The 19799-nt window shown below is 40.9% G+C and overlaps 1 gene segment (V, D, J or C); it reads left to right on the top strand.

The window, feature by feature from the left end:
- Positions 1-19799, top strand: part of LOC126001453 (T cell receptor alpha chain constant-like) — a 713101-nt gene that overhangs the window by 629433 nt on the left and 63869 nt on the right. The window contains 1 exon segment of the C gene segment in view: positions 18015-18074. Within this exon segment, the coding sequence occupies positions 18015-18074 (60 nt within the window).

Here is a 19799-nt window from a genome sequence, read left to right as displayed (position 1 = left end):
GTTACACTGCATGGTCTGGCCTGCAAAGAAAAAAATGAGAAAATTGTGATACTCTGCCACCCATAGGCCCTGGGTCACACACAACCCATCTGTAGGAGGGAGGCACCAGATGAAAGGCAACGGCAGGAGAAAAAGTAGGAAAGCAAACGTGACAGAGAAAGAGGAGCTAGGCTTAGAATGTAGTGACAGAGCATGAAGAATGGATGTACTTACAGAAACACAAAAGGCCAAAGCCCACAAGGAGAAGCATCTTCTTTCATATGGGGGCAGAGCACACAGAATAGTACAAGGCTCCTGAATTGCCTGAGAACATCTCAGGTTTCTAACAAAAAAAAGTATGGAAAGAAATGAGTAGATACAGGAAGCCTTGAGAGTCACATGACTGAAGAAGCAAAAGCTTCTAGCCCAGAAGCCCTTGTTGTCGTTGTTATTTTGTCCTCCACCCATCTTGAATTAAAACTTTAGAAAAATGCCATAAGAATTAGTCACTGTTTTTAAAGAACTAAAACTGTTAATGCAGGATCACATGTTTAAACATCAAAAAACTAAAATGGCAAACCATCTATTTGACAATCCCTTTCCCTATCCTGAGGTCACAAGGTAGGTGACTGGGAACCCTAACTTTGAGCAATATCCTGAGCAACTAGCTTCTAGGAGAGCAGCACCCACTTGGATGCAGGAAACAAGTACTTTAGTCTCTCACTCCTCCACATGAAGAACCAGGGAAGATCTTTGGGCAGCTGGATTCTACAATCATGTCTCGGACTGAATTATAGAACTCCTGTCTGTGATACTTGAGTGCTCTCCCTGATCCTCAGTGCTCCCTGGGCCACATATATCATGACTGTCCAAATCTCCTTAGCCCTTCTCAGAACACACCTGCTTTCAACTGGAAAATTCTCTCCCAAAGCCCAAATGTGATTTTCTAGTAGTGGGCTTGAGTTTGCTAAGAGAGTACTCAGTGTGGTCCCTGGGTCTGGTGGTGCCGGGAGCCCTGCCAGCTGCATCACATACAAATATTGTTTCCATGTGAGCAGCCAGGAGACATTCCCCTAAAAACTAGACAAGGTCCCCCAAACCTGAAGATGTATCTGGGAGTATTTCTAGGGGGTCCTCTGTTGTGCTTTCTCCCTAAATATAATTCTTCAGTGAGTCACGTCATGACTGTATCTCTAGTCTATTCCACTGACGGTTTCCAGTTACCACTACCACTACCACTACTTTTTCATATATAACCAATGTAACAACTCCCTGATTGGTGTCTTACTTCTGCCTGTGTCCCTGGGTAGCAACACACCAGTGTTTATAGAATATAAACAAGAGAAAGCCAGCTCTTTCCTAGGACCTGGATCTCCCTACAGTTTGTCAATAGCTCCTCTCCACCTCCTACAATTCTCCCTTTCACTCTCAATTCCCCTTATGTTCCTCTGAACTTCCTTTTGGTCTTCTATCCATTTTATCATTCTAGCTACTTAAAGCTTGGGTCAAGTTTTCTATAAATCTAACTAGGCAAACAGGTTCACTCCAAGTAAGTCCCCCAACTACCCAGAATTGCCCTCAATTTTATCTTTATCTTTATCTTGCTTTCCCTCATTTCACTATCTGAATAATTTTAGTTTTACATATTTAGTATTTTTCTCTCTTATCTTATACATGTAACTACCCTAATAACTCCACTGTTGCTTGTTTATATTTTCACTGATATATTCCCAGCTTCTATGATTATGTTGGCCACTTAATAGATAATAAATATTTCTGGACTAAAGCAACTTAACTATCTTCATGTAAAAATGCATAATCCTTTGTGGACAATGGTGAGGGGTGTGTACAATTATATTCATATGAAACCGTTATTGATAGTATTGTAATCTCAAACAATAATTTTTTTTAAATATTGAAGTTAAATCTGATCTAGGGTTCTGCCTCTGGAGGAGAACAGTAGAACAAAACTTATTGATGTTCCTGTTTTGTTTTGTTTTAAACAGAAGGTATAAAATTTTAACATTACACCAAACTATTAACCCAAAATAAAGGCATTTCCCATCAAAAAAATTTTTGAAGTTAAAAAAAGTAAAATTAAAATTTAGCATTCCTATACAAAGGAGAAAGAAGAGTCTCTTCAACAAATGGTGTTGGGAAAACTAGACAACCACATACAAATAATAAAACTAAACTACTTTCTAACTCCATGAAAATAAATTCAGGCTAGAGAAATAGTATAACAAATAGGGTGATTGCCTTGCACATGGCCAACCTAGGTTCGATTCCTGGCATCCCATATGGTCTTCTGAGCCACCAAACAGTGATCCCTGAGTGCAGAACCAAAAGTAAGCCCTGAATACTACTAAGTGTAGCCCAAAAACAAACTAAAAATAAATAAATAAATAAACCAGAGTAGGGGCCGGGCGGTGGCGCTAAAGGTAAGGTGCCTGCCTTGCCTGCGCTATCCTTGGACGGACTGCGGTTCGATCCCCCGGTGTCCCATATGGTCCCCCAAGCCAGGAGCAACTTCTGAGCGCATAGCCAGGAGTAACCCCTGAGCGTTACCGGGTGTGGCCCAAAAACCAAAAAAAATAAAAATAAAAAATAAACCAGAGTATTCTCTGAACTGCAGAGTCAGGGGTAAGCCAAAAGTCAATAAAATAAATTTTAAATTTCATTGGGCCTCTTGTATTTTATCTTGCAAACTTAGACAGAGAAAAAGAAAAAAAAACACAGAGAGCCTCAGTAGTACAAAGTTTCATTGTAAGCATGCAGGCCCCTGAGATGTGGAAGAGGGAGATTCAGTGACCCGGTTTCTAAACTGCAGAGCTCTGACCTGATTGGCACTGCCACCTGCTGGCAGGGGGCCCCCCCCCCCCCCCCCCCCCAGGTTCCCATTCTCTGCTGGCAGAGTTCATCCCAGCTCTCCCAGGGCCCTTACACATTTATCTCTATAAAGCTGTAAACATTAAATTTTTTAACTTAAAAAAAATGTAGGGTTCTAGAGTAAGGAAGGCTGATCTCACTGTAGTTCCAGTAGTAATTTGCCATATGGCCTTCAATATGCATAACCCCACCAGGTCTCAGTTTCTCCATCTGTAAAATGAAGAGAATAATAATGATGGCTTTGGGGAAGTGAAGATAGAACTCTTTAGTTGAAGTGAAGATAGAACTCTGGGACTCATATGAGGCTCTAGGGATTCATCTCAGATACATATGAAAGCATAAATAAATCACTTTTACACAGGATGGTTGAGAAATGAAACAAGCAAATACATGCAATTCAGTCATCCAGTAATCTGATATCTAAGAGGTTTCTGCCACTATTTTCTCTACTTAACAAAATGAAGAGTACATTCTTAAAAATCTTATTCTCTTCAAATACGCTCAGAGAAAAGACTAAGTCTGAAAGTTAAAGTGGTGGTTCAGCATGTATAAGGCCCTGGATCTCTTCCCTCCCCCCCCAAAAAAAAAAGGTAATAGATGGTGAAGTCTAATACAAACCATATTGTACCAGTCACTGGCAACAACAAACAAAAAGTAACTCACATTTAACTTGCTGTGCTGTCAAAGCCACAAGCATGTCATAGAGCTCTGTGCAATCCCAGAGTGTTATTTCCAACACACACACACACACACACACACACACACACACACACACACACACACACACACACACACACACACACCACAAAGCCAGTTCTGGGAGCTTGAACTATAATGGACCATCAAGTGGGCCCCAGAGTGTAAGAATATGAGTCTCCTGATTTAAGACCTAATACAGTCCTTGGATTTCTGCACCCCATATCCTCTTAGGCAGTTTTTCAAGGGCCTACTCTGGACAGATTTTCATTAGCCTGAGACCCCTCCCCCATTAAGGGAACTCTTGAAGCTGGTGTAGGTCTCAGGATCTGTTGAACCAGGTGAAGGTCTCTGTGGGGCTCCCTCCCACCTCACACCCTATACTCCCCTTTGAGGTGCGTGGCTGTTTTCTACCTCACAGCGCCCTCTGCTGTCTAATTAGCCTATCTCCATTAATGGGTCATTCTGGATGCGGGAAAGAAAATAGGTCAGAGGAAAAAGATTCTTTGTTCTCAAGTGAAGTCAAATCTGCTACTTCTGTTCCCATTTCCCTTTCAACCCTGAGAATGCACCTGGTGTTCTCTGTGGGCCCCTGGGGCTTTCTCCCAATCGCTCAGAGAGGACTCTGCCTCTGAGGATGAGAGCTGGTACCCTAAAAGGCTGTGGTAATGTTTTCCAGACAGCAAAAAGCCTAAGGCAACAGCAGAAGTTATAGAAAATTTTCTTTGTATGGACCTGGATGTATACATCTCGTTTTGATGAAAGACTAGAAATGTGATTAAAAGAGAAAAGGTTGAAAATATTTGGGTATGTGGTCATGGAGCAAATGAACAAGAGAAATGGTTTCAGCATCACCTTCCTGCTGACCACAAGGCTTTCCAGGATAACCCAGCACAGACCGGGCCAATAGCAAAAAGCATGGAAAGGAAGACCAATGACCTGCAGATGTCTTCCACCCCACACAAGAGCAACACAAAGCCATTCCAGGGCCTTTATTGGGGGGGGGGGGGATAGGTGTGGTGGATACCTTGATCTCTGAGTAGGAACAGATATGAAGAACTTAGCATGGATTGCTGCCCAGTACATCTTCTGTGTTTGGAGAAAAACTGATGAGGAAGAACGACTTTATAGCATTGCTGCTTCCAGTTCTGAAGCAACCTGCACAAGAACAGGTAAGTGATACTTTTGATGAAGGGACTGTGTGGGACCTAGCCTGGCTCTTTGCCAAACATATATCTGCAATGCCTAAATTTTTTTGCAACTGGAACTGGAAGGGTGAGTCAATTACCAAATGCTAGCAGTTGATGGTAGCTATCCAAAACCCAGTTAGGATGGGTTTGTAAGGCCACATCGAGATTCAGAGGGAAAGAATGATAAGTCAATTAGTGGTGGCTGCCATGGGAGCTGGAGCAGGAGGTAACACCACACCGTTTTTGCATCTGCCACCCTGCTCTAGATGTCATTTCTGCGATGCATCCTGCAGAGAAACCATAATCAGCCCCAACTCTCTGTTGGATTATCCTTTTGGTAAAGGGCAACGTTTTAAAATTTCTATCTTTCCCTTGGCTTCCCTGGGATCACATGGACCATTTCTTCCACCATCAATTGTTGTTGCCTGCAGCCTAAGAAATAAAATTTTTCCAATAAATTAAGATGCTCTCCCTCTCTCTCTTTATTCTCTCTCTCTCTAAAATCATAAAGCATGTCCCAAAGCCAAATTCCTCTCTTGTACAGCTTATTCTCCATGTAACAGGGGGAATCCTACCTGAACTGACCAGGAGAATCACTGGCACAGAGACCACCAGGGAAAATTTTCACTCTGATATGTCCTGAGGGAGAGAAGCTAAAGAGAAAATTGAAGCTCATATAACTTGACTCTGGGCCTGCATAACCTTGAATATATTTCATAACTCAAGGCCTCAAGTTTTTCTTATTTCAAATGAGGCCCAGTCAATCTCTAGGTTCCCTTCCAGGGCTCTCATTCTGGGATATTAATGATAAACCTGCAGATATGACTTGAGCACATTCTTAGTTTATAGTTCCTTGTGCATGTTGCATAAACTTCTCATTGCCCCTCAAGAAGAAAAAGCAAAGCCTGCCTCTTCATTGGTGGGGTTGCAAAATTTCTTGATTCAATATTCATGACTCATCAGAGCCTGGATGTTTATGCCCAGATGCCAACTTGGAATACAAGTTATTATTACATCTGGGAGAGAGAAAATGCTGAGAACAGCTTTTGGTAAAAAAAAAAATTTTTCAATTTGGCACACACACCAGAAAAAAGGAAGACTGCATAGTGTGATAACATTTTGTTATCATATTTGTCATCTTCATCCTTAAAATCTACTCTGCTCCCTCCTATCTCTGCTCTAAAAGAAGGAAGGACAAATCTTTCCAAAGGAAGATGGGGTACCCAGAAGAGACAGAGAGGACTGTCAGCCTAGGGAAGAAGAGAACAGAGTTGATGTCACACATGTGTCAACTGCACTGAGGCAGCTGGTTATTGTAAAGGTCTCTGCTCCTGTGTGAACTGTGTTCAAAGAAACTGATATTCAGAGCTACAGCCACAGGCATCATGAAACTCAGCAAGTGATATCTAGTGGAATTAATCTTTATTCATCTAAAAATTGTCAGAGAGCTATCCAAGTATTCCATAAGAAACAGAAACAAAAAAGGCAGGACAACAAATATTTATTAAGTGGTGACAGGTTTTTCCAGGCATCCTCGGGGTTGTTTCTGGGGAAATTAGTGTCCTGGCCTTAAAAGATGAAGGGGCTTGGTCAATGAGCTCAGATGGGATGAACCAGGACAACAGATTTTTACCTTTAAAACCTTTAAAACCAAATCACGATTACCTGTAGACTCGAGTAACTAGCTTAGTTTCAGAGACTGTGCACAATAGCATGGATAATCTAAAACACCAGGTAGTCAAATATATAACTTTATGAACGGTCTTAGCCTGGATTTCATTATTTTGAAGGCAGGTTTATCTTCCCAATTATACGTTTTCTTGAGCTGATCAGTAGAATATACAAGGGGAAAGCTCTTCAGAGGCATACATTTCTGAAATTAGAATCCCAGCAGTCAACAGAGAAGAAGTGGCACCTTCTGTCTTTCCAATCATGAAAAAACTTCGGCCTCTGATGTGTGCTTGATGCCCACTGGCTTCTCCTTCCCTGCCTGCAGGTCAAAGCCAGGAGGGAATCATAGGCAGTTATTACTGCACCACAGGGTTGGAAAACAGAAATGGCCTGCCTGCTAGATGCTCAGGAGCTGTGGGTCTCCATGGTCTGTGTGGTGGAGAAGATAGCTGGACCATCCCAACCTGGTTAGTCTTGCCAGAGTCCTGGGCTGCATTGGTAAGAGAAGGCTATGTCTGACCTTGCTCGCAAAGCTCACCCCCTAGTGAACCCCTAAATACACTAAAATCAGGTCTGAGAAGAGGAAATCACAACCTTGCTCTCAGAGGTTACTTTTGGTAAAGGGCTCAGGTACTGTGTGCAAAGATGAGAACCCCAACATTGAGGTCTCCGTGCACTCTAAATAAGATAGTACCTTCATTTCACACAATGTCACTGTGTTGCTGAACCTGCCTCACAAATTAACACTTGGCAACCAAAGAGCTGAGCAAATACTCTAGGCTAGCATAAATTCCCTGACCCGATGAGAAAAGTCTGTAAAACTCAAACCACCTTTTCTGTGGGTAAGCAAGAGCCTGTCTTTATGTAAAGGTGCCTGCCCCATGGGAGGGAAGGAAATAAGAAATTAGCATTTGGAACAGCATTCAAGTGAGAGTGTAACTTAGAAATTACCAACTTTAAACCAAATGTATCTGTTTATTTGGGTTGGCTTTTGAATTATCTAGAATCCCCAAAGATAGAAAGAATCCTTCTCCCTCAGGATTTAGCTCCAAAATTTTGACTTGACTTCTAAAACGATCAAATGTGAAGGCAGATGGTAGTTTGGAAAATTCTATTTCCCTGCGTAATAAGTAGAGAGGTACTTTTCTTTTATTTGCTTATTTGCCTTATTTTGTTTAGAAAATAGAAGGAAGATTAGACACCCTGGGGAAGGGGGGTAGAGGATGTTGGCACAGTACTATTTAATAAATAAGATCCAGGGACTCAAATTGAAGACTATGCATTCTGAGAGTTCTTAAAGATCATGTAATTCATTTCTGATTTTTCAAACATGGCCAGTAAAATCCAGAGAGGCTTTGAGCCTACTTCAATTACAAAGCTAGGACTGGACTAGAGCAAAGTCAAGGTAGCTTCGATACCGACCTGACCAGACAGACCAAAGGGAAAGATATTGTAGTCCTTGGCCATTTGCGCCCCAATAGGCTTTATCCTAAACTGGGTGAGCTCAAACAGAAGTTCAGAGTTCCAGAGGGAAAGTCATTAAATGTCTACTGTGGGAGTAAAAGGAATCTGGAAGAAGAAGAAGAAGAAGGAGGAGGAGGAGGAGGAGGAGGAGGAGGAGGAGGAGGAAGAAGAAGAAGAAGAAGAAGAAGAAGAAGAAGAAGAAGAAGAAGAAGAAGAAGAAGAAGAAGAAGAAGAAGAAGAAGAAGAAGAAGAAAGAAGAAGAAGAAGAAGAATGAAACTAGAGGAATGTTGCTGCCATCTCAGCCCCAGAAATGAAAAAGACCCAAATGAAAACGATGGTGTCATCTTCAGGCATAGACTATACCTGTAAATTCTACAGGGCTAAGTTCTCAGTCGTAATATTTTATATTCATTGATAGACTGCATTGGCTAGGCAATTTTTGGATCACAGAATATATTTGCAAAATTGCCTTGGTGAACCTTTGGATGTCTTAAAGTGGCAATCCTATCCCTGAACATTCCTCTCAGCCTGCAGTTCTGGGCTACCAGAACTCTACCATCGTTTATCCCACCTCAGAGGCTTGGCAGATGAAGGAAAATTCTAGTTTTCAGAAATTCTGCATAGCTAAGTTCCTTAAGTTGGTGCCACGGGTTTTTGCAAAGCGCTTCAGCACAGTGTTCAGGAAACTGGTGTCAATAAAATGAACTTTGGGAAGGGAACTCAACTCATAGTGAATCCCGGTAAGTGGAAGAGTATGTTGACCATTTTTCTTAAATACGGTTTGAGACTTATATTTATACCAACTAGAGGGAATATGGCCTCTTGCGCTATCTTTGTTATTATTCAAATCCTGCCCAGATGCCCTTTCACATCTCCTGAAATGATCCAGCCATGAAAGTGCAACATGCAGCTGGAAGCTACTTTCACTAAATTCTCACAAAATCACTTAACTCCCCTCCCTCATCAAACTGCTTAGTTGTCCTTCTGTTATACTCCAAGCCTTGCTGGTTTATCAATGTGAGAAGTGCCCAAGGACTTTTAGGTTTTTATTTCATTGTGAAGAAATGTATTTAGCAATGTGTTTGGCTTCTTGGGTAGAAAATAATGATGATTTATTCATTGCTTACTATGCTAAGCACTTTTGTTCATATGTTCTGCCATTATCACATTTCTTCATTTTGACAAGTCTGTGGCATAGGTGCTATTATTATCCTCATTAAAAAAGGGGCCGGCAAGATGGTGCTAGAGGTAAGGTGTCTGCCTTGCAAGCGCTAGCCAAGGAAGGACCGCAGTTCGATCCCCCAGTGTCCCATATGGTCCCCCCAAGCCAGGGGAAATTTCTGAGTGCTTAGCCAGGAGTAACCCCTGAGCATCAAATGGGTGTGGCCCAAAAAAACAAAACAAAACAAAACAAAAACCCTCAGGAGTGATAGCACAGCTGACTCTGATTCGATCCCCAGCATCCCATATTGTCCCCTGAGTCTTCCAAGAATAATTTCTGAGCACAGAGCCAAGAAGTAAGTTCTGAGTACCAGTGGGTGTGGCCCAAAAGTTAAAAAAAAAAAAAAAGAAACTTTAATTAGTTATTTGATATATATTTGTGGAAAGCACAAAGAGTTTAAGAAACGTGTTAAGAAGCTTATTTAAGCTGATGCAACAAGAAAGTAAATCTGGAATTTAGCTTTATTTTTTTATTCTAGAACTAAATGTTTTTTCATGGGGTATAATATTTGGGAGAAAACTCACTGGTGGTTTTGTCTCTAAAGTTGCCAAAATAATACCTCAATAGGTTTCCCAGCTCTCAGTAAGTGAAGACAGGTGGATACACAAGACACAGCTTTCCCAAAGGAGGGCTCATTCTCCCACACTACAGAAAAGGAATACGTGTTACAGCAAGTTAAGGGACTTTCTCTTTGCTTCAAAATTAAGTCTGCCTGACTCCAAAACCCAAGGCCTTCAAATTTATTGTATCTGTCAGACAGCTAGAAAAAATAGCAAATTAATTAAGACAATTATATACCTGGCTATGAAGTCAGGATTATGCCTTTTTTTTTTTTTCTAATAGTTCCTCTCCCTTTCAGGAGTAACCATGCAATTGTATAACCGCTCAAATCATGTGCTCCCTTCCCCTGGAAGCACTGAGGAGTGTAGAGGAGTAAAGACTCCTATGACAGGGGATAGGTCCCTGACAGTATTTGTAAAGTAACCTGTGAGTGTGTTACTCAGAGTGGATATGACAGACTCATCTTTGGAAAAGGAACAAAACTGATGGTAAACCCATGTAAGTTTGAATAACTAAGATTTCCAAATTCCTCTCTGGAACCTCATTTCCTAAAGTCTCAGTTCTTGGATTTTCTTTTTTTTAGGGTAATACATGATCAAAGTTAATTATCATAGTAAGGCCTAAACAAAAAGAAGTAGTTTTCCATATTTGGTTGCTATATCTTTGTCCTCATTAACTTAAAATGAGGAGCAGAGCTTTAGAGAAAGTGCCTGAAACAAATTTATTTTATCCTAATTTAAAATGGTATTGCTTTCTAATTTTATTATTCCTCCTGGTAAGGTGAGATTAGAATCATCTGATTGCTGTTGGATTTCAGTTATATAGAACATTAACACAGGGTACATTATGAGCCTAGATCTTTGAATAAATGCATCCAAAACCTTAATATTTGTAAATAACATGTTCTAAGATTTGAGTCAGACCTGTTGGTTCATCAAACTATAATATATCTAGATATTTAAGTATGTGTTTGCTGTGTTGGATTTATAAGAATTATATTTCTGTCATTTAAAAATTTAGAAGGTTAATAATGTAGCAACTAGCATTGATAATTCCTGGTTTGTGTAGCCCAACCTAAATTTTTTTCATATATAAGACATTTTTTATTTTTATTTTGTCATTTAACAGGTGTTGCCCATAGAGTAAAATAATTGAGTAGCATGTATGACCTTTAACAAATATTTGTTTTGAACAAGTTAAGCTTCAACAAATACCTTTGTTCACTGCTTTTCAAACATCAAGTCTATTGAGCTTCTCATTACAACCAATTTAAGGAATAAGTAAAGACTGACTTATATTTAAAAGTCAAAGAGGAAGAGTTCAGTATTAAAAATATTTCCAGCAAAAAAATAAATTCCAGGGACCCGATTCATAGCACAGCGGTAGGGCGTTTGCCTTGCACGCAGATGACCCAGAATGGTCCCAGGTTTAATCCCTGGCATCCCATATGGTCCCCCGAGCCTGCCAGGAGTGATTTCTGAGTCAGGAATAACTCCTGAGTGCTGCTGTGTGTGGCCCCAAAACAAACAAACAAACAAATTCCAGTTTGCTTTGGGAATCCAAGTCCAAACTACAGTAGTATCATAAATGAGACCTGATTGAAACAACCATTGATACTTCCCTTAGCTGGGACACTGGGATCTCATATGGCATTTTAGCTACTGGATGAGAATGGCAATACTAGTGGAGCACTGAGTTAAGGAGGTAGATCATGGAAAGCTTAAATTTTTTAATAGAATAGCTGGGATTTTGCATGAAACTAAGAAAAATCAATAATCAGAGCTTGGCAATTCCTGCTCTGGCTGGACCAAAGCAAGTGGGTTATGAAGATTGAGGGGTGGAGGTGGGGTGAAAGATGGTGTTGGAGCATATCCAATAAACTGACAATAGCACTAAGAATTAGCACTCTATAAATTCTACCACCAGCCCTTCTTTACAAAGAACAGGATTTCTCAGGGGGCTCTTTAGGCGTAGCAAAGAGTTTGGGTTAGCTGAGTTTTTGTAAAGTCTCCTATTACTGTGATGCAATGAGCAATAAGCTGACATTTGGAAAAGGAACGACTCTGAATGTTAGGCCAGGTATGTTTTTAAAATGATTACTTGATTCTAAACATAAGCCAATACTCTTAGAAATTCAGAGAGAGATCAATGAATTAATCACCCAATTATTAGCATCTCTGGGGACTTGGCGCCATGTGTCTTTTTCAATGAAAATGCTAATGAGCCCCTTTAGGACTGTTTCTGCAACACCTTTAAGTGCTTGGAAATGTTAAGTTTGTGTTTGTTTTGTCACTGCTGGAGACACATATCTGACAAATGGAAACCGACTTGAGGTTTTAATGTGCAGGGAAGGCAAGCACTTAGAATGGGATGAGGGTTTGAAGTAAGATTAGACTAAAGCAATGCTCAGCAACCTTTTTCAGGCCCCCTTTTGACTTTTATTGCCCCAGTCCTATTACTGAGCACCCTACTTTGTGCTATGGTCCCCATTTCCATGATTTTCATTTGTGCCTCTCTTGAAATATCCTGGAGGGTGGCAAACAGTGTGCAATGTAACCTGATCCGAAAGAATTGATCTGTAGCGTCTTGATCGAAACAATTAAACCGCACTTTATTTGATCCAGATCAGAGTGATTAGAATCATCTCATACCCATCACTCAAAATCTCGCACCCAAGCTAACAGGGTAAGAGTTGTAAGGTTTTCTGATAAGGATACGGATTAAAAGCTGACACTTAAGAAGAGATAGTACAGAGGTAAAGGCACTTGCCTTGTGAGGTCCTATCCCAGTTCAATTCCCAGCACCCTATATGGTCCCCAAAGCCCCACTGAGAGTAATCCCTGAGCACAGAGCCAGGAGTAAGTCCTGAGAATTAACAGGGGTGATCCCAAAACCAAAATGTTTTAACTTAAAAATAAAATAAAAGTACATTCACACTTAGGTTCATACAGACAGTTCAGTAGGTTGGGGTACATGTTTTACAAGAAAGAGACCTGGGTTTGATTCCAGTTCCATAACACCTGTGTATTTAAATTAAAAAAAGGGGGGGGGGGGGACATACAGGTTGGTCAGTGTGTCTAGTTGCTAACTACAGTCCAAAGAGAAGTTAGATCAGTTGCTATGTTCCAAAGTAGGATGGGCATTTGAAATAAAAAATCAGAAAAAATAACATGCATCTTCCAGTTTTATTTTTATTTTTTTCTAGTGGTGAATGAACTGTTATACATTTTCTCCCAGAGGTGCTATAATCATCCTTCTTTTGATTCCTTTATTTGTGTTATGTACAAAGATGAAATATTGGTTGAGATTCAAAATAACATCCATGAGATTTACCTTAAGCTTTGCCTGTCAGAGATTCTTAGAGCTAAAAAGGTGGAAAGCTGACATTTGGGAACTAGATTAAAAAGAAAATCCAAATTAATCCTAAGGAGCGATGTTCGGTAGATAGTTACTGAGACATAAGCACATCCACCCCAAGCCTAGCTGCTCTGTTGGCTGAACAATGTTGATCTTTGTGCTTGCCTAGAAGAGTAATAATAACTTGTTTGCTTCCACCCTGTCTTGGACGAGAGAAATGTCAAACTCCAGACTCCACCACAGTCCTTATGAATTGGTTTATTTCAATAGACTTTATCATTATACACAGTGTTCTGGAAATAATAGAAAAGTGCATTAGAAGATCTGCAAATGGAAATGAAATGTAAATGTAGATTATAAATATATGACTTGCTGTAAACAGATAAGCAAGAAAAAAAGATGAAGAGATTAGATGCTCGCCATGTTTCTCTAACCCTAAAGGGGATGTTTCCATAAATAGCTTTTATTGAAGAAAAGCAGGAAGGGGGAAGAAGAGAGCAAGCAGATTTTCTCCTAATCCTCTTCACTCTGTAAAATTGGAAATTGTTTCTCAATCACATTTCCCTGAGCAGAGGAAGGAAAAAAAAAAAAAAAAACAGGCCTATTTTCAGAGTAAAGAGAAGTTGGGTGGGTATATTCTAACATTCAGATAAGGGGAGTCACCGCTAGACTGGAAACAGTGCAGGAAAGGGAGTTAGGGGAAATATTTTATAAATAAGTTTTTGTAAATATGAAGAGCCCAGAAGTCTCACAGGACAGAATTTCCCCCTGGATTTTCTGTCTTCCCTCTCACCTTTCCTGTCTCATGGCTTGGGTTCCAGTTGCACAAACATCCACAACATGCCAACATCTAGTTGGCAATCAGAAATATTATGAAAGCATTCAGATTAACTTCTGAAGACCTAGCATATTCAGACTTTTAAGGGTTTTTTTAATCCAAGTGTTTTGGGGGAGACCCTTAAAGGCTTAAAGATCCCTTAAAGGCTGATGAAAAATCAAAGGAAAAAAATTAGAGTTCTATGAAGTAGAAATGAAGATGTGACATTCCATATGTGGCTGGCAACAAGACTAAAAGATCTGGTAGATGTTAAGTTCCCACTTAAGGGGAACTTGTCAAGTTGTAAACAGGTAGCCCAAAGATTCATCCTAAGTCCCCTGGTTTGTGGGACCACCCCCCTTCTGTCTGTAGTCAGCAGACATGAGTTCTGGGAGGGACTAACAGGTGCCTTCCTCCAAGGAAGTGGGGTGAGCCTCCCAGTTTATGTAAAGCCCTTTTCTGTGGTGTAACTCAGGGAGTGCTACAGGAAAGTTAATATTTGGCCAAGGAACCAGGCTGACCATTAACCCCAGTGAGTATTCATGGTAATGGGGCTCCCACAGCTTCTTCCTCTGTCCCATGGACCAACCTACTTTTTTGTTTGTTTGTTTGTTTGGTTGGTTGGTTGGTTGGTTGGTTGGTTGTTTTTTCACCATACCTAGGGAGGTTACTCCTGGATCTACAATAAAAATCCCTCCTGGTGGTGATCAGAGATCATATGGGATGCCAGGTATCGAATGAACCAAAGCCTTAGCCACTGTACTATCTCTCCAGTCCTCAACCTGCTTTCTTAGAGGAACCTATGCTCTTGGATCAGGGAATATACCATAGGGAAGAAGAGCAGGAAAGCCAACAATTCCTCAAATTTTTATTTTAACACATCTCTATAAAAGCCTTCTCCCTCTCCTTTCCTTCTGCAATCCATTTCCAATAAACCAGAACCAGTAATGAATGTAGGTCAATTCAGTAAAAAGCAGAGACAATGTGAGTGGGTACCAGATTTAGATAATTAAGAAAGAACCACAAAATTACTTCTAAAAGTGGAGGGTGGGGTTCAGATAGTGGAAGGGAAGGAAAACAACATTTTTTACTAGAAACAAATACTATTTATCAAAGCTCCTTAGCAGTTACCTTCTAAATTTATAATCCAATAATCTTCAGGTTAACACAGGACTAGAACCAACAATCCTTTACCCTTAATCCCCAAGGCCCTTTTGCAAAGAGCAGTTCCTGCATTGTTTTTGTAAAGTCTCTTCAGACTGTGCTGAAAGTGGAAGTAGCAACTATAAACTTGCATTTGGAAAAGGAACTCTCTTAACTGTGAATCCAAGTAAGTTTGAAGGCACTGGGGTTGGAGGAGTGGAGGGATAGGAAGCAAAACATTTCTTCCCTTTGGATTTAACTTGCTAGTATGCCCCCAAAATATTCCAGGTTAGTTTCCAAATCTAATGTTTGTATTGGGAGAGTATGAACCCCATCAGAGAGATTAGAAATCCATTGTACAAATACTAAATTACCTTTGGCCAAAAAACCATTCCTATCATTTATCTTAAATGAGGTTATTGGTACAGAGAGAAAAATTGAACACAAGATCCTGAGGGATTCAGCTAAAGCCAGGAAGTGTTTGCCAAAAGATAAAGAGGTAATTGGCATATTGTGACTATGCAAATTCAGTAGACCAAATATAAATCTTCTAGACTTAGATACTAAAGCTTCCCTAAATTTATCTCCCGAAATAATGGGCCCTACAATGTCATGAATAAATGCTAGAAATTCAATAGATAGACTTCTATCTTTCTTTCTTTCTATGTTCATTTTATATCTCTTAACTGTTCTCAATTCCTCATCCAGTAAGAAAGTTCTCCATGGTGGACTAACCCATTAACCCAGGCAGTACATTTAACCCTCCTTCTCCTTCAGTTATCAGAATCACTTAGTCCAGCTATGGAAAGGAACATTCTCTCCCTCAAATATGAACCACACTTCCCTCATGTTACTAATTTGTGAATACCTGGAAAAGTTCAAAATGCTATAAGTAAAAGGAAGAAATCAGGGTCGCTATGGGCACTTCCTAAAGCTCTGTGTTTCTACTGGACTTCTCAGAGTGGTGCTTATGAACTGATTAAATGTCCTATATGCTTACTCAGATCTGCTTTCTTTGACTAGGAGAGGATAAAGTCCTGGGAGGGAGAGATATGTTGCAGAATTCAATCCAAGGCTCTTGGGGGGGTGGGGATCTGTGCGGGTATATGCTTCCAGTGTATAAGTGGCAGAGTGATTTTGTGCATGCAGCGTTTAAGAAGTTAATGCAGAGGGCCAAAGCATAAGAGGTAAGGCACTTGCCTTGCAAGCTCTAGCCTAGGACTGACTGTGATTCGATCCCCCAGCATCCCATATGGTCCCTCCAAGTCAGGAGCGATTTCTGAGTGCATAGCCAGGAGTAATCCCTGAGCGTCAAAGGGTGTGGCACAAAAACAAACAAAACCAAAACAAAAGAAATTAATGCAGCCCCAATAGTTGAGGGTTGGAATGGTCTGTACCAGACCTGTCTGATGAAAACAGCGTGGTTATCCATAAAGTTGAGGTGCACAGAAGTGTCTTCTCAGTAGAGGTACAGTCAGCACAAGTCTGCAACAACAGCAGTAATGAATACAATGGACATGATATTGTTACATCCCCATACAGTCAGGGGCTCTATAGTCCTATCTAGTTAGAGCTTCAAGGGGATCCACAGGAACAACCCTGGAGATTTAAGGATATCATTTATCAGAAGATGAATAGCCAATTCTAGGGTCGGGACAAGTTTCTTCTTCAGAATTTTGCAGGCTATACCACAAGGCAGGGCTGTGGTCCATGTCTCAGTATGCACAGAAACTCCATGGTTAGCATCTTAGGATACAGAGAGCTAGCAACCCTAAGTTTTAATTGTTAAAGAGAACAGGGATTTTTGACATTCTAATCAGAAAGGAAGTCTCTGTGCAGGGTAAGCATCCTTCCAAAGTTCTGAACAATAGGCATAAGCTACATCTTCCCTGCAATAAGGCTCTATATGCAAAGGCTATAGGGCACAGCTGCAGTCCAGGACTATGATTAAACTCTGCTTTTCTTCAAGCAACAGGGCCGAGAGATCATGACCACAGTAGAGCATTGGTGTTGTCTATTTGAGGCATTTGTCCTGATATTAAAGAGAATGAAGTAGGGAGCTCTTTAAACTGATGATGAGAAATAGGGAAGCAGTGTGGAGGGTCATTCAAATGCATAACAACTGTCCTTAAATCAGATGGACTTTTCTTCGCTAAATCCCAGCCTTTCCCTCATATCCTTTCCATGTAGGTGAAAAACTAGCTAAAGCTTTGGATCCTTTGGTAGTAAGTGGCCACTTGAAGAAAGGACTACCAACCAGCACAAATTTAGTCTAAATAGTTGAAGAGTTTAAACATTTAAGAGCTAAAATATTTTTTCTCTTTCCTGGGAATGGGGGCTTAATTATCATCCTGAATCACAGTAAGCTGAGCAACTATTGCTCCTACAAATCTGACCCAGAGATGCTCAGTCTCTTTCTATGATTGTGTCTGTCAGCCACAGAAACTAGCTGTAAAAAATCTCTCATGTAAACTAGCTGTGAAATATCACTAACATTTCACCAGGCTCAAGACTCACAGAAAAGCGAAGGATGTAAAGAAAAAACTCTGTACCTCTTAGTTACACTGGGGCAGGCATAGGAAGCTAGAACCTAAACCTCATCTAATTCTAGACAGCCTCCCCAAAACCATACTCTCCAACTGTCTCCCTGTAATCAATTCATTGTCATCAAAAATGTGTGACACCTCAAAGGGAGGGGAAGACATGTCTTGAAAACTGATCAGAAATATTGTGCTGAAAATTATGCTGTAAAATGGAAATGAGACCTTTATAGGAAGAGCTGCTGAACATGGAGAGTCAGCGAGCCTCCAACAGAAACCAGAATAAATTGGGGCAGGGATTCGAGGCTTGAACAGGAGTACAGCAGATCCCTGTCCTAGGACCAAGATATCTGTGGTCTTTGACAGGGAAAACCTCAGTCTCTTTGAGGGGAAAAATCCTCTCCTCAGACTTAAAGAGAAAGAGGGCTCTGTGCTCCAACAGTCCCCTAGGGTTCTTGTAATGGCCCTTGTCACTGTGCTATAGGTGGTACCAGCTATGGAAAGCTGACATTTGGACAAGGCACCATCTTGTCTGTCCATCCAAGTAAGTGCAATAAAATGGAGGAAATTCTAGGAATTCACTCCTGGTTTGAAGAAATGAGGTTGCCTGGTAGCCAGGTCTTATTTGAAGTTAGCTAGAGGTCACCAGCTTCCTTTCTTTTTTTTCCTCTCAACTCACAGATTCCTTTTTGTACCCTGGATAATTCACTCTCTCTCCCCCTGCAGCTTGGCAATGCTAGTCTTGAGTCTTGAAAGCCAGAACACAATCTTTGCTGCTTTCAGAGCCTTATCTGAGATGGGACCCCAACATGGGAGATCTACATTTCTAACTGCTTCCCTCTGGGACCTCTTCAGCAATTAATGTCCTTCCCTGTCAAAAGGCTTTTCCTCATCTGATTCTTAAATTCTCCTGGCACAGATGAGCCATTTTCCCAGATATCTTCCACGCAGAGAGTGAATAGGATGTGGCATTTGGTTCAGAGTGAGTTTGAAATGAAAGCAGAGAGGGAAAACGTAAAAACTGAATGGGAATCCGAGGTCTTATTGCAAATCCCTCAATGTTACCCTGCATGTCTCTGACTCCTTCTACAGATGCAGAACTACAGATTGAGGATTGGGAGGTGGGGGGTAAATAGAAAGAAATGTTGGTCTGCTGTGTCCATTCCTATCACTGAAACCACCAGGCAAAGGATTACAATTAATTCCCAAGAATTTCAGATACAGGGCTTAATACCTTTCTCCTCATGGTGACTTGTATCCATGCTGATAATTAGAGCAGATAGAAAGATTTGGCTTCCTGGATTTGCTGCTGCACCCCTCTGGGAGGAGAGAGCAGCTTTGACTGGTTTTTTGTTGATGGTGTTGTTGGTTTTTTTAAGATGCATAAAATACCTTCTGTCAGTCCTTGTAAAACTCCCTGCTGCAGAGAGAAGGGAGATAGCTCTGGAAAGCTGAGACTTGAGAAGGAAGGCAACTAACCATGAAGCCAAGACTGAGGCAAAGGCCCAAACACATTCATATTCCATACTCTCCCCATATCCCCAGAATACAAGTGTGTGCGCACGTGTGCGTGCACACACACACACACACACACACACACACACACACACACATCTTTTAAATTTTGACTTCTCAGCCTCTTAGCCCTTTCTAGCAGGAAGCAGGGATTCTAATGGAGTCCAATGGAAACAATCAAGCACAGTGTGGAACCCTCTGGGTGTTCAAAATGATAAATGAAAAGACTGAGAGTCAGAAGGGGAGAAACATTCAGTTCTGAAAAGCTCTTTCACTATTGTTTGGTAGGATCAGAGAAGAGTGTCATCACTCCCACTCCCATTGGAAGTTTAGGGATTATTTTCCTGGACTCGCCCTTAAGGCCTGTGTCCCCACATGCCAGAGGGGATTTTAGGGCCCTGTTTTGTTCAGGCAGCAGGCACCCCTGTTCTGTGGTTGTACGGGAGTTAGCCTGGCATCTCTAACATTATCTGCTTCTCCTAAGGGAGCACTGATTCCCACCTGCTGGATGTAGATCTAAAAGTACTGCTCCGAGGCCCATGAATGGTTGTTGTGATTCTCTTGAATGTATCAGACATTGCCCAGGAAAGTGTGGTGTAGATAAGAAAAAGGGTTCAAGACTGCTAATGTTGGTTGTCTTTCTGCCAGCCCAGTAACTTGGACACTAAAGCTTAGGAGTTGACATTTGAGCCTTGGATCCTTTTAACTGAAATATGCTAAAAAAGAAAAAAAAGAAAGAAAAGAAAAAGAAAAG

This window comes from Suncus etruscus, chromosome 2 (assembly GCF_024139225.1).
Source record: "Suncus etruscus isolate mSunEtr1 chromosome 2, mSunEtr1.pri.cur, whole genome shotgun sequence".
NCBI lineage: Eukaryota > Metazoa > Chordata > Mammalia > Eulipotyphla > Soricidae > Suncus > Suncus etruscus.
Note: the sequence above shows the minus strand (reverse complement) of the source record. Positions and strands in the feature narration are given on the sequence as shown.